The sequence below is a fragment of the Leuciscus leuciscus genome, assembly GCF_965113295.1.
Source record: "Leuciscus leuciscus genome assembly, chromosome: 13".
Taxonomy (NCBI): Eukaryota; Metazoa; Chordata; class Actinopteri; order Cypriniformes; family Leuciscidae; genus Leuciscus; species Leuciscus leuciscus.
This window is the reverse complement of record NC_138737.1, coordinates 40,580,708-40,596,186: the sequence shown is the minus strand read 5'-3', so window position 1 is coordinate 40,596,186 and position 15,479 is coordinate 40,580,708. Positions and strand designations below refer to the sequence as shown.

At 38.6% G+C, this 15,479-nt stretch overlaps 2 protein-coding genes across 2 annotated transcripts; both read left to right on the top strand.

The window, feature by feature from the left end:
* The first annotated feature begins 710 nt into the window (after positions 1-710).
* On the top strand, positions 711-11,465 carry LOC309512988 (zinc-binding protein A33-like). Its single transcript, XM_082188767.1, has 6 exons — positions 711-1,342; positions 4,127-4,222; positions 5,353-5,583; positions 5,705-5,727; positions 5,809-5,927; positions 10,515-11,465. Exons 1-6 carry the CDS (start codon positions 941-943, stop codon positions 11,009-11,011), a joined length of 1,368 nt encoding a protein of 455 aa, XP_082044893.1. The 5' UTR covers positions 711-940; the 3' UTR covers positions 11,012-11,465.
* On the top strand, positions 7,643-10,228 carry LOC309512828 (general transcription factor II-I repeat domain-containing protein 2B-like; the record flags this gene model as incomplete). The annotated part of the gene is made up of 3 exons (XM_082188555.1): positions 7,643-8,444; positions 8,740-9,114; positions 10,224-10,228. 3 exons carry the CDS (start codon positions 7,643-7,645, stop codon positions 10,226-10,228), a joined length of 1,182 nt encoding a protein of 393 aa, XP_082044681.1.
* Positions 11,466-15,479: the final 4,014 nt, after the last annotated feature.

The window sequence follows — 15,479 nt, the reverse complement described above, 5'->3', positions numbered from 1 at the left end:
TCGCGATTGTGCTGCATTCACTCACAAAAATATATTTTTTATATATTTACATTAGGAAATTTACTAAATATCTTCATGGAACATGATCTTTACTTAATATCCTAATGATTTTTGGCATAAAAGAAAAATCAATAATTTTGACCCATACAATGTATTGTTGGCTATTGTCACAAATATACCCGTGCGACTCGTGACTGGTTTTGTGATCCACGGTCACAAATGTTCAATTCTCTCTATACCTTTATCAACTGTATAAACTAACTTCACAACTTTTACTTGCACTGATATAGCAAGACTTTTTCTTTTAGTTGTCCTCTTTCATAGACAGCTATTTTCTTCTTGCTGTGTAAATTTGTTTCAATTCTTTATATTTTTCAATCTCGTAATATTCTGTCGTGAATCGCGCTGCTTTTCTCATGAGAAATGAATCTCAGTTTCCCTCTTTCTCAGCCTGTGATTGGCTGTTCGCTACTGATGTCACTCCTAAACTCCTAAACTCAGGATCAAAGCCTGAGCTGACAGAGAATGTTGATGAACAGCATCATGGTACCAACAAAGCCTGGCTGGATTGGTTTGGTTTTGTCAACTCATCCTGTAACCCTGAGTTTGTTCAACTACCATCATGGTACAGGACACTGATGTTGTTCTTTGACCTGTTTCAACACACCTTGATCAGAAGCTTCACCCTCTTACAACACTAACCAGGAAGAGACTGACTTGTTATTTCTCTTTTCTGCCATATGGACTTTGTCTCGACAAAAGCAATAAAGAATAAGCGATCAGTGGAGTACGAAGGGGAAATACTTTATAGAAGAATTTGAGAAGTTTGTTTCTGAACAAGTTTGTTTCTGATCTTTGTGATTCTCATGGTGATTTGTGTTTTAAACCGTCGTTCAGAAAGTGACATTAAGTTTAGTTTGCTGGAGCTCAAACAGTGAAAATGGCTTCACTAAATGTATCTGAAGAAGAACTTTCTTGTCCTGTGTGTCATGAAATCTACAAGGCTCCTGTTATTTTATCCTGTAGTCACAGTTTCTGTAAAGAGTGTCTTCAACAGTACTGGAGAACAAAGGGAACTCAGGAGTGTCCTGTCTGCAGGAGAAGATCCTCAAGATCTGATCCTCCAGTTAGTCTTGTGTTAAAAAACTTGTGTGAGTTGTTCCTGAAGGAGAGAAATGAGAGGCGTTCATCAGGGTCTGAGGAGATCTGCAGTTTACACAGTGAGAGACTCAAACTCTTCTGTCTGAAGGACAAACAGCCTGTGTGTTTAGTGTGCAGAGATTCAAAACAACATGACAATCATAAATTCAGACCCATCAGTGAAGTGGTTTCATCATATAAGGTAAGACAAATGTTTCTTGATTCACATGTAAAGAACCATTACAAGTCATAAACACAGATCGTTCCGGATACTAACGTAACCTCGGTTCCCTGAGATCATGAGCATTGCATCAGTAACTGATGCTTATGAGGAAAACTTAGTTTTTCCCTGAATACTGAAGCCTGATTGGTTCACGTCAGTGTATCTGCACAGACAAATTACTTTTCAGTCCGCCAAAACGGACAGGACCGACTGCCTATTTAAGTCACACCGAAAGCCGAATTTTTCTACTGATAAGCGGCAGCGTCGACTTGTGTACAGTAGAACGACAAACTAGACAATACTCATTCCTGTTATCTCAGGGAAACAGGGTTACGTTAGTAACTGGAACATTCCCTTTTGATACGGTTCATTCCCCTTGCATAAGTAGCTGACACTTATGGGGAACGCAATCCAATAGCGCCGTGCTACTAGTGCAGAACGGAAGAGAGCTTTATGACCTGAGCTCTAAAGGCCGTGGAAAGCATCTTAGGCACATAGCCTTGTGTTGGTCTAAGGAGGACTTTACTGTCATTAGGCCCAAACTCGAGACAGAATGCATCCACTGAAAGAGCCTGCAGATCACCAACTCGCTTGACCGATGCCAGAGCCAGCAGAAGGGTGTCTTTAGCGAGAGAGGCCGAAGGTTGGCCGTTGTGAGGAGCAAAGATCTTTGTGTGATCAGGCCTTCGATTAGGCCAAAAACAACCAATCATTGAGGTAATTCAGGATGCGAACTCCCATCTGTCTCAGGGGGAGAGGGCCGCATCCACGAATATCATAAGAGTGCGTGAAGCAAGAGACAGTCAGAAGGTAGGACTGTAGGTTGGTAAGCCCCTTCGAACGTGAATCTCAAGAACTGTGATAAGGGGAAATTTGGATATTAAAGTATGTGTCCTTCAGATCCACTGATAAAAACCAATCAGATCTGTAAAAGGAATTGTTTCAAAGTTAGCATTCTGAACGGCCATCTTATCAGAGCACAGTTCAGACATCTCAAATCGAGGATGAGCCTGAGGCCGCCATCCTTCACTGGAACGAGGAAGAAGCGGCTGTAAAAGCTTCAGTCGCCCTTCGCTAGCAGAGCTTGTGCTTCAGCTCGGAGGATGTGAGAGTCGCTGTCCGAGACTGAAGTGTTACCCCTAATTTCCACCAACTGCGGAACGGCGGCGGAGTCAATAGGTTTCCATTAAAGTCAATGTGTGTATTTTCACTGAATGCGGAACGGCTGCGTTTCAACTCCGGCAATCCGCAGCCCTCCAGAACAGATACGCAGAGCTTCTATTTTTGCCGGATGCCGGAGAGCTCCGCAGCAATTCAGTACTTATAATGCGCAATCATACGTGAATTCGCGTTAACAGTAAAACGTCCGTCATTTAACAAATTTTAAAAACACGGATGGATAATACAAAATGCTTTTTGACATTTTGACAGAAAAAACAAACAAGCAAGAACAAAATTTAAACTTAGCCCTTAAATATGTAACATAATTAGGTACTGCACTTAAGTTATTATTAACACAATAACGTAACACATGAAGGCTACGTTTCTCAACACTGAGAATGAATAAATAAACGCCTGTTTCTCCAGACTCGCGCTTATCGGTAGCTTAATCCACAAATCACATCACTTTCATAATCACTAAGCCATAGCGATTTCAAATTTATTAAGATTTATTGTTCAACATTACTTAAGCATTTTATTATTTGCATGGTTGAATGATGTCTTCCTCTTTTCTGAGTGACCATGAATAATGCGGTCCGTGTGATCATCGAATCCAGAGGATTAAGTTAACTCAATACAATATTTCAACTTTCCACATCCACCCCAGCCTGTTTACCTTCAGGAGTAAGAAGTACCGCGACTACTGTACTGTCCTCGCTTATGAAATCAGTCAGAGGCCAGCCGCGGGAGTGGAAGGGGGATTGAGCGGGATTCTTTATTAGTGTCGATTTCAGGTCTCTTTTTAATGATAGGCCTTACACATCTGTCAATCATCCCCGCTTGCTATATGGGGAATGAACCCAGAGCTATGATTGGCCGAACTCCGCTTATTTTGCTGTTGCTTGATTTGAGAACTGCACGTGCACAGTGGCATCACCAGGTTTTTGCGTAGTTTAGAGTGACAAATCGTACCAGTTTTCTCTTGAAGAGTTGGAGGGCCGCAGGGGAAAAGCACAGAGCTGCAGGTGTCGAAGCGCCGTTAATCCGCTGCTTGAGGCTCGTTTCAACGGTGAGCAGAAAGGCTCCTATCTTCTCTTTGGAGACAGCGAGGAGATAATCTTTGCACTTGAAGGAGAACAATTCTGATGAAATTAGTTTTCAGCAGAACTTAAATATGCAGTCGGCCCCGTCGGTTTTGGCGGGCTGAAAAGCCATTTGTCTGTACAGATGCACAGACGTGAACCCATCAGGCTTCAGTGTTCAGTGTTGATTTGATTGAACAGGACTGCAGTGATCAGGACTGGTTGTGTTTAGTCCAGCTGAACTACATTATAAATGCAGTTTCATAGATTTGAGGAATTAGTAACTACGTGGGCAAATACATTTTCACGCCGGCCCAGTTGGTATTGGAGAACTTTTTTGTTTCAATAAATAAAATTGTCATTTACAAACTGTACTTTGTGTTTACTCAGATTGCAATTTCTGAATCAATTTAGTATGAGATGGGGGCAAATACTTTTTCACGGCATTATATGATCATATCACTGTTTTGTCTTCTCTTCACTGTAATCTGGAGTTTTATGTATTTTTGTTCAATTCTAGGAGGAGCTCAATACAGCACTGAAGTCCTTACAAGAGAAACTTAAACGTAATGAAAAACTGAAAGGAGAGTTTGAGAAAACAGTTCAACTCATCAAGGTGAGGAAACAGAAACGAGAGTCATTTTCATTACAGCTGTTGGATCACTATATTATGATCTGATATAATGGATTCCAGTTTATTATTTCTGTAAATGACTAGCAGCAATCTGCTTCTGGATCCGTTTTATGTCGGGTATCCGAGTTTATCTTGGATATTAATGATGTGTGTCGATCAGGGTTGGGGAGTAACGGAATACATGTAACGGCGTTATGTAATCAGGATACAAAAATCCAGTAACTGTAATCCGTTACAGTTACGTCAAAAAAACGTAGTAATCAGATTATAGTTACATTTTGAAAAAAGGGGGAATACTTTCAGGATTACAATGGTTTCATTTAAAACTAAATAAATAAGTATTTTGGCATATTAACACTATATTAAGCGCTGCTTGATTATACAGTAGTTCCTGGTTCTGGCAAATAACAGCTTTCTACAATCTCCTCAGACGCAGAGTGAACCACTGCTGCTAGTAGAAACGATGCCTGCGGGTAAAATCGCTTTTAATTCATAGAAATTCAACTGCTATTTTGTAGAAATTAGGAGAGTAGCTTTTTTAGTACCCAAAATGTCCTTTTTTAATCTTTTCTCACGTAATGGGGTGTTCGCTGTCTAGGTAACATAGGGGAACTCCCACTGCCAACGCCCCAAGTTCAGTCAGGTAAATTAAGAGAGATCACGGCTTTAGTCAACATGTAGGCCTATTTTAGAATAAACTAATATGTAGATTGTGTAAAATTTTTAAATGTTGTGTTTATTTTTTATTTAAAAATAAAACAAAATAATCTGTAATACCATACATTAGCCACTAGATGTCTGTATAGCCCTTTACATAAATATATATTCAGGCCTGTGTGTATATTTTGCAAATATTGTACACTGGACCAAATTCTTAATAAATAAAAGTTTTTATTTTTTTAATAATATTTCTTCTTGCTTGACTTTATTTATATACGTGACCTTGAAGTAATCCAAAAGTTACATTGCTTTCATATTATAGTACTTGGATTACGTTACTGAATACTTTTTTTATGAAGTAATTTGTAACTGTAACGGAATACATTTTTAAAGTAACCCTCCCAAGCCTGGTGTCGATTGAGATGATTGAAGTGAATGTGCTTTGATTTCAGTCTCAAGCTGAGCACACAGAGCGTCAGATTAAACAGCAGTTTGAGAAGCTTCATCAGTTTCTCAGAGATGAAGAAGAAGCTACAGTCACTGCACTGAGGGAGGAAGAGGAGCAGAAGAAGCAGAGGATGAAGGAGAAGCTGGAGGAGATGAACACACACATCTCAGCTCTTTCACACACAATCAAAGACATGGAGGAGATGATGAAAGCCAATGACGTCTGCTTTCTGAAGGTCTGATTTCAGATCATTGGTTGATTGATTGATTGATTGATTGATTGATTGATTGATTGATTGATTGATTGATTGATGATTAATTGAGTTCTTGATGATAAATGGTGTGTTTGTTCTGCAGGAGTTTCCAGTCTCAATGGAAAGGTGAGTGATCTGCTCCTGTCTCTGGTCTCTCTGGTTCTGATCCAAAGCCACTGCAGTTCTGACTCCTGAATGTTCTTCCAGAGTCCAGAGCTCACAGCCGGATCCACAGATGGCTTCTGGAGCTTTGATTCATGTGCCACGATACTTGGGCAACCTGCCGTTCAGAGTCTGGAAGAAGATGCAGGACATGGTCCAAAACAGTGAGTCTGACAGCAGGAGATCTGAGCTGGACATGATGGATGGGTGGAGAGTTAGAGGTTCTTCATGACATAGATAGATAGATAGATAGATAGATAGATAGATAGATAGATAGATAGATAGATAGATAGATAGATAGATAGATAGATAAAACTGGAACCTAGGTAGACGCTGACACAATTAGCATTTTGCTAACATGATTATTATGTTCTTAGCATTACGTTAACATGATTAGCATTTTGCACACACGCTTTTAACCAAATGTTAACAAGATTAGCATGTTGCTAGCATGATGCTAACACAATCACCATGTTGCTTGCATGTTTTAACAAGATGCTAATATGATTAACATGATGCTAGCATAATTAACATGTTTTTAACATGGTGCTAATGTGATTAGCATGCTGCTACTATGTTTTACATTTTACATTTATTCATTTAGCTGACGCTTTTATCCAAAGCGACTTACAATTGCTATATATGTCAGAGGTCGCACGCCTCTGGAGCAACTAGGGGTTAAGTGTCTTGCTCAGGGACACATTGGTGTCCCACAGTGGATTCGAACCCGGGTCTCTCACACCAAAGGCATGTGTCTTATCCATTGCGCCACCACCACCAGTTTTAGTTAGCATTGTTGACACTTAGTTAATCGGTATTAGCATGTAGCTATTCTGTTAGAATGTGAAGCATGATGGAAGTCCTGTTTGCTAGCATTAGTCAAAGGAGCCAACCACCATGTCTCTACGATGTTCTGGTGCAGAGATATAGGTCTTGCTGATCAGTTGCTAGGGTACTCTGTTTAGTTGCTAGGGAGTGGCTTGGCAGCTGCCAATTATTTTACTTCAAAGGCTGCTTGCCAGTATGAATGATATAAACCAGAGATGCCCAAACTAGGGCCCGCGGGCCAAAGTTGGCCCGTGGTAACCTTTGATTTGGCCCACCATACCGTCCGAGGAGGAGAGGAGGAGAGGGGGAGAGGGGGAGAGGGGAGAGGGGAGAGGGGAGAGGGGAGAGGGGAGAGGGGGAGAGGGGGAGAGGGGGGTGATACCTTCGACACAGATCGTCATTTCTAATTTGACATAACATTTTTTTTGTTTTATTGTTGAACTACAACAGAGTAAACTGAAATTAAATGTTTAAATTAAATGTAAATTAATTCGAATTTTTCCTGTAAATGCGCAATTCAAGGTGCAGCACCGCGTGCTTTGCGACACTTGACGTCAATTGACGTCAACAAATTTTAAACGCAATAATGGAGAAATCAAGGCAGTGGCACACAGACAAGAGAAATTTTAAAAAAGTTTGGCAAGATGAGTTTTTATTCACTGAAGTCAAGTCAAAGGCAGTATGTCTAGTTTGCAAACAGTCTGTTGCTGTTTTAAAAGAGTACAATATCCATCGTCATTATCAAACAAAACATTCTGCAGCTTTCTCAAAGTACAGCAGCGAGGCGCGAAAACAGAAGGCTAACGAGCTGCTTGCTGAACTTCGATCTGAACAGAGCGCGCTGCTACGTCCTTCATCAGCACAAGAAAGCGCCACACGGGCCAGTTATCAGATTTCCGCTCTAATTGCTAAAAGTGGAAGAGCCTTCGCTACTGGAGAGTTCGTCAAGGAATGTCTTGCAGTGGCTGCAGAAGCAGTTTGTCCTTCTCAGGTACGAATGTTCTCACAAATTAGCCTGTCAAGGAATACTGTTACCCGACGCATTGAGGACATGGCTCAAGACATCGGCGAGCAAATCAAGACAAAGGCAAGTGCGTTCTCTGCCTATTCAATAGCCTGCGACGAGAGCACCGACATATCCGATTCCGCACAGCTGTTGGTATTTTTGCGTGGAGTAAATGAAACTTTTGATGTGACACAAGAGCTGGCTGGCATTGAGACCCTTTCTGGTACTACTAGAGGAGAAGATCTCTTTTTTGCTGTTGAGAGAAAAAATGAATTAAAGTGGGAGAAGATGGCCGGCATTACAACTGACGGAGCGCCAGCAATGGTAGGGAGGAAATCTGGCCTTGCTACATTTGTGTCTCAAAAAGTCCGTGAATGTGGAGGAAAAGTTGTTAAGTACCACTGCATTTTACATCAAGAACAACTATGTGCTAAATCTGTCGGGCTTGTGGATGTGATGCGTGACGTCGTCAAAATTGTCAACAATATACGCTCCAAGGCGCTTTCTCACCGACAGTTCAAGACACTGCTGGATGAGATGGATGCGCAATATGGTGATGTGTTGTACCACCAGGAGGTCAGATGGCTCAGCCGCGGAAAAGATCTCAGGAGATTTTTTGATCTGCGTGATGAGATCAGAGTTTTTCAGGAAAGCAAGGATGGTAATATTCAAGTGCCCACTGATAAGAAATGGCTCTCTGACCTGGCTTTCCTTGTGGATGTAACAGAGATGCTCAATATTTTGAATGTTCAGCTCCAGGGAAAGGACCAAATTATCACCCAGCTTTTTGATCACGTCAGAGCCTTCAAACAAAAACTACTGCTGCTCAGAAGACATCTCTCAGCAGGTAACAGTAACATTTACAGTTATATTCAGGATATTTTGTGCAATTGTAATTATATTATTACTAATTATATTTAGAATTATATGTGGAGTTTACATTTATATTCAGTCATGTCAGCATTTGTATTTTTGTTGTACATCAAGCTGATAAAATTTGCTTAAAATTAGCTAGTTTCTTAAATTGTCATGAAATAATAATTTCTTTCTTTTTTCAATTATTTATTTTATTTTTTCTCCCTCTGTTTTACATGCCTGTCCCAGTCTCACACTGTTCTTTCTGTTTCTCATCCCACATGCAGGAAATTTAGCCCATTTTCCCTGTCTTGGAGAGGTAGGCATGGTGAAAGAGAAGGTCCATGAGTATGATGCTGTTCTCAGCAACCTTATCCAGGAGTTTGACAGTCGCTTTGAGGACTTCAGACACAACACTGCTGACTTTGAGTTGTTTGCTCAACCCTTCACCATCAGTGTGGATGCAGTCAGAGATGATCTTCAGATGGAACTAATTGAGCTTCAGTGTGATTCAGAACTGAAACAAAAGTTCACATCCCTTCCCTTGACAGACTTCTACAAATGTGTCCCAGCAAACAGGTACCCAAAGATGTGTAAGCAGGCACAAGTGATGCTGTCTCTGTTTGGCAGTACCTACCTCTGCGAGCAGTCATCGTGGTTAGGTGAACTGCATTGTACATTGAACACTTGGGGATTGTTGGATTTATTGTAATAAGTTCATTCAAATGCAAAACTTTACAAATAAAACTGCATTAGTTAATCAGATTAAAGTTGTTTTACATTTTTTTGAAATATTATTAAATAAATAAACCCATAGCAACTTTAATGTAATACAGTTTGATTTATGATGCAAAATTTACTTTTGGCCCACGGCCCTCAATCAAGTTTGATTTTTGGCCCTTCATAGGAAAAAGTTTGGGCACCCCTGATATAAACCAACCGCAACTCCTCTATGACATTCAGATTAAAAGATATCCCTCTTTGGATTTGGGTTGCTAGGGTGCTCGACAATGGTTGCTAGGGCATGGCTAGGAAGTGTTGAAGGAGATTCATGATTGTAAGTCAAACAACAGTCATAAGAAGTTTTGTGTGGAAAAATAATAAGTATAATGAATAGCAATAGTGATGATTTAGACCACTAATAATAAATCATTTCTCAAGCCAACATAATAAGTCAAACACAACTGACAGTCATAATAAACTAATTTAAAACAAAACACAGACTATAAGAGCCAATAAAATGAAGATGATCAGATGCTGCTGAAGATCAGACACACACTTACAGTTCTGCCAGAAAGACTCGGGAGAATAAATACTTGTAACAGTTATGCATTTATTGACAGCCCAGCAAGCAATGTATGCAATAAAGTTCTTTGGCGTAGGCCCTGTCCGTAACTCGCAATCCGAGGGTACGGATTCAGCATTTCCTGCCTGAAGAATAAGGCAGGGGCGCAGCCGACCCCCTGTGAGGTATTGGAAGGGACCATCCTGGTGGTGGTGGGGAGGTTGATGGGGAAGGGACCATCGTAGGTGATAAGGAGATTAGAGGGAAGAACCCGTCTTGGTGGAGGGCAGAACCATCTTGGAGGTGGTGGGGTGGATGGTGGCGAGTGAAAGCGTCAGCATCTGCGAACTCAGACAAGTGTAAGTACGGGTCTTTTATACTTCTAGTATTAGAACGTGATTGGATAGATGAGAAGGTAGTAAGTGACGCAACAATTGAGTCTTCCTGACAGAACTTTACGCTAAGTTTTCATTTCTTCATCTACAGCATAAATCTCAACAGATCTCATTGATTTATTGTTATTTAACTTTCCCAAAGTATCAGTTTCTCTTGATGGACACAAATGTCTGAATCTCATATTTAAGGTTTGTAGTTGATGCCGTTAAACGCTGATGATAAAAACGAGTGTGAAACTAATAACAGCACTGACAGTGATCAGAGGAAAATGTGTTTGATCAACAGGACGAGTGTCATAATTCATAATAATCTGTGTTGGGTTCACTCTTGATCATTATATGAAGATCAGAATAAAAGCATCTGTTGATTGTGTCTCATCAGCTCCTGTTATTCTGGATCCAAACACTGCGAATCCAGATCTCGTCGTGTCTGATGATCTGACCAGTGTGAGAAACAGCGGAAACTATCATCCTGTTCCTGATAATCCAGAGAGATTTAACTGGTGTCTCTGTGTTCTGGGTTCAGAGGGTTTTAACTCAGGAACACACTGCTGGGATGTGGAGGTTAAAGAGAGTTTAGACTGGACTCTTGGAGTAACTACAGCATCAAACCAGAGGAAGGGAAGTGTTTTCTTCAACACTGATGTCTGGAGTGTGGAGTATGATTGGTTCGGACAGTCTTTTGGTTCTAGTTTTCGTGTTGAACAGAAGCTTGATCGTGTGAGAGTGAATCTGGACTATGACGGAGGAACGGTGTCGTTCTCTGATCCTGTAACTAACACACATCTACACACATTCACAACCACCTTCACTCACACACTCTTTCCATTCTTCCGGTGTTTTGGCTCTCTGAGGATCTTACCGGTCAATAGTCAGTAAACGTCACTCCTGTAGATCTGGATCTTCCTGCTTTCATCATGTTTCCAATATTTAATCCATATCACATGAGTAAGAGTGCTGTTGATCTGAATATCAGTACGGTGGCTGTGATTGGGCCGTGATGATCACATGACTGATATCCAGCACTACAGCAACACTCAGATCAATAAACAAGAAGTTTTCATTTATATTCCACTTCACACAATTAGACCGATTAGAGACCGTTTTAGCATTCATGTTTTCAGGATAATTTACATTTACCAGATTATTTCAGTCAATGTGTGTTTATTAATTTCTAAACTTTTTTGCATCATAATTATATATGATAATATCACACAATTATACCAATTAGAGACCATTTTAGACAATTACAGAAAAGTACAATGCAAAAAGTTCAAGACAAACACAAGGCATCGTCCAGAGTATGTACAACAAAGAATAATAATAATAATAAAAAAAATGATTAAAAGTTGCTATATAATATTACAGCATGTAACATGAATTTGAAATGCTTTAGCTTTTTGTTTTGTGATTTCATGTCTGAAAGAGTTTTAAAGTATGTTGTGAGATCAATATTATAAAAGGTAATATATGAGTGTTTCTTTTGAGTTATTTTTGTGTTTTAGAATATAAAACTTTGCCAAAATAATTAAGATTAATCATATAATTTTGTTTTTCAGAAAAATATTGGTTTTGAAATCAAAGAAAAATGTCATGAGGTTCTAAATTAAGAGTTAGAACAAAAAGAAAAAGAAAATAGAAAAGGGGCAATAAAAAACTAAATGTTCAATATCTTCAAATTATGTGATACAAAAAGTACATTTATCACAAACAGTATGAATATATCTACTAATGGCTGCATTTACAGGATAACATCTATGAATAATTTTGTAAATGATTTCTTTCACTTTATTAGAAATAACATATTTATATGGTAATGCCAAGATATACAATGAGGTTTAAGCCATTTTGATTTACATAAAGGATTGGATCTGACATTAAAGGAATTTCTTATAAAATTGTTAATAAAGCGTTTATCCATTAAATGGAGAAACCATTTACAAAAAGTTGTAATTCATAATTCATAATTCATTTGAGAACTGGGTTAAGATAATTATGCCATTGGGGATAGCCTTAATTACTTTGTTTAATTCTTTTTCATTTACAAAAATATATATGTATTTTGAAATAAAATGAGGGGAATTGTCATTATGTAGTTTATCCGTGTAAGCTGTGTTCTATTATTATCCTCGTGTGTGTTTGCTTTATAAGTTCATCTCTCACATTCATTCTCTGTTCGGTCTATGTTGTATTAAGTGTGTGTTGCCCGTCCTGTCCTGGTGTTATTGGTATTACTCTCATTAAACTATTCTAACTTTTCTACATTCTCCATGTACAACGACTTCTTATTATGAATGATATCACCATTGTTCCAGATAAAACACCAAAACTGTGTTTGTACAAAAGTGAGCAGAACAGGAATGCTTGTTTGTGATAATTGGCCAAAGCAATAGGAAGTTTACCAGTTATAGAAGGACATTGCAACAAAAAAAAAAAATAACCCATGTTTTTTTTTTTTTTAAAAGGGACGATATTGAATATATTTGTTTGATTTAAAAAAAATAAAAAATAATTAAGCCAATTAATTTAAGATTTGATTGAAAATAGTCAAATTAAGAACATTTAACCCACCATCAGATAATTGATCATCAAGGACACTTTTCTTAATTTTATGAGGTTTGTTTCTCCAGATGAAATGAAAGAGTAATTCCTCTATTTGTGAGCATTTCTCCTTTGAGGCACTAATGAAGAGAGAAGAGCTGCTCTCCACATACATTCTGCCTTACTCACTATTGTCCCTGAAATATAGAGATCTCTTGTCAACCATGAGTTATATTTCTTCTGCATTTTTTCAATAACAGGCCTGAAATTAGACTTGACCATTACATCAGTGCTTTTAGTGATAATAATTCCCACATAGGCTACCACACCTTTAACAGGAATATTACACAGTGGATTGGTTGTTGTCCTTAAGTTGTAGGATCTAGACAAATTTAAATTCAATCTGGAGAATTTTGAGAAGCTATTAATGGTTTTCAAAGCCAAACCTCAGTACTATCATCAGGAGAAATTGTCGTGTTCATCAGCAAGTTGCGATATTTGAATTTGTCTTTCATGAATTTCAATACCTTTTAAAGGGTGTTTATCATATTACTCAACACTTATCAAGTACAAACAAAGTGGAATATAATATGTGTACAATAAATCATATATATGTGCTTACCTGTCTATTAAAACTCTCTGTCAAGTCCAAGTTTGTTGTGAAGCTCTCCATCTGGAAAACTCCACGCCAATATTGATCCTTGTTTTATTTCTGTTTTTCCCAAAGCTTGCTTGCCTCAGTTGATCAAGGTTTAAGTTTTTTTTTGTGGAATTTCTGAACTCGCAATCAATAATCGTGATCCATGATGACAGAACGCACCACAACAGCATCTGCAATATCATAGATATATATTGAAACGGCCGCTAATGAGGAATCTTTGTATATATATGTATATATGTATTTATATATATATATATATATATATATATATATATATATATATAATCTGCCTTTATATATATATATATATATATATATATATATATATATATATATATATATATATATATATATACAGTATATAGTCAGATTATGTCCAATGAAGTAACAGAAATGGGACTGACGTACTCAAATATAACTTTATTAAACACTAAACATAATAATATGCTGATTGGCAGAGCAAGCAAATATTTCCCGAAGGTAACAGTGGACAAAATTCTACAATAAATAAGTTACAGTTTATAAAGTCTCATAATACCTAGACTACAGTGAATAGGGTCTAATAAAGATATACAGTTCACATACACACACTCCAACACTACAAGAGATGCTTGTAAACCAACTAGGCCGTGCACACACACACTAACACGCCGGTTCACACATCACACTAGTGAACACTGCAAAATAAGCACTGTCCCAACAGGAAATATTGCACAATGCCCATAGGCCGAATACGGGGATATACCAGCCTGATCTCACGGCAATTCGTACAAATTCATACGTCCTCACTCGTACGAATTAGTATGACTTTTGCTTAATCGTACATATTTTACGAATTGCCCAATTGGTATAATCTACACTAACGTACCCCATAGGGCTTATTATTGGACCTCAAGGTACATGTACCTTTTTGAGGGTCAAAAAGCATTAAAAGGTACATATATGTACCATTTCTTTGAAAGGTTAAGGTACAATATTGTACCCAGCAACAAACCATTGTACCCCTAAAGGTACTATTATGTACTTTATTTTCTGAGAGTGTATTATGTGAGCAAAGTTTCTGTAGTTTCTGTAGACTCGTAACTGCGTGTACTATTTACTGGTCACCATACAAACAAACACCAGGCTGAGGTTCTCCCTTTGCACAGCTGATACTCCAAGAGGCTCACTCCTCAACTCACACCACACTAATGTTCTCCCGTCCATGTCTCATGACACATTTAAAAGGACACATCACTTATGCCACCTGATCCAAATAATCAGTGCCAGTAGGCCGGCCTTCAAGCTATTCCCATCTCAACCACCCTACCCACTACATACATATATATGGTTTCTACAAGCGGAAACCTAGGATAGCTCGGATATTACGTCATTGATAGGCAACAATGACAAAGGACATGACATTATTGACATTTCTGGAATTTCTCTGGATTTACGAATCCTTGGAAACTTTTGGGATAACAACTGCATGAAATATATCACACTGTGCAAGTGGTTTTTGAATATTTTATTTTAAAAAATCTTACATATTGTATCTATAATGGGACCTGCCACCTGTTCATGTACTGTCATGTACTCACACACACACACACGTACACACACGAGCGGGCGCACATCATTCAAAAACAACAGCTCGTCTATCATGAATGCATATGATTTTGTGAAAGTGCAATGATTGGTTCATTGTTTCTCTTGGACAACATCGATCCAGTGTGTTTCCTTCAGAAAGAAAGAGTGTCTTCAGTGTGTACGCGTCAGTAAAGACAGGTTGTGTGACAGATGGCTGCACATCTGTGTGTGGATGTTTCTGAATGGATGCTTTACATTAGAGCTCAGGGGTTTTGTCACTGTATTGAGCTTTACTGAAGGTAAGCTGATTTAACTGTAACGCAGCTCAAGCACAGAAGCTTTAATGGCAGGATGAAAGGAATCTGAGAGAACTGAAGGCTTTTGCTGAACATTCACCCGCCCACAGACTCCAAGAAAGAAAGTCATACAAAGTATCTTCATTTATGTGCTCGTCAAATGAGAGAAACAACTAGATTTGCTTGAGTATTCTCTGCATGTTAAAAACTCAATGCTGTTTATGTGAATGTTGAGGGAAAATTACATTGTATCATTCTTCAAACATTATGAAATGTTCCT

Coding starts and splice junctions, on each gene's coding strand:
- LOC309512988 (XM_082188767.1), top strand. CDS start 941: ATGGCTTCACTAAATGTATCTGAAGAAGAACTTTCTTGTCCTGTGTGT. Junction 5,584..5,704: donor ATGACGTCTGCTTTCTGAAG/GTCTGATTTCAG, acceptor TTTGTTCTGCAG/GAGTTTCCAGTCTCAATGGA. Junction 5,728..5,808: donor TTTCCAGTCTCAATGGAAAG/GTGAGTGATCTG, acceptor ATGTTCTTCCAG/AGTCCAGAGCTCACAGCCGG.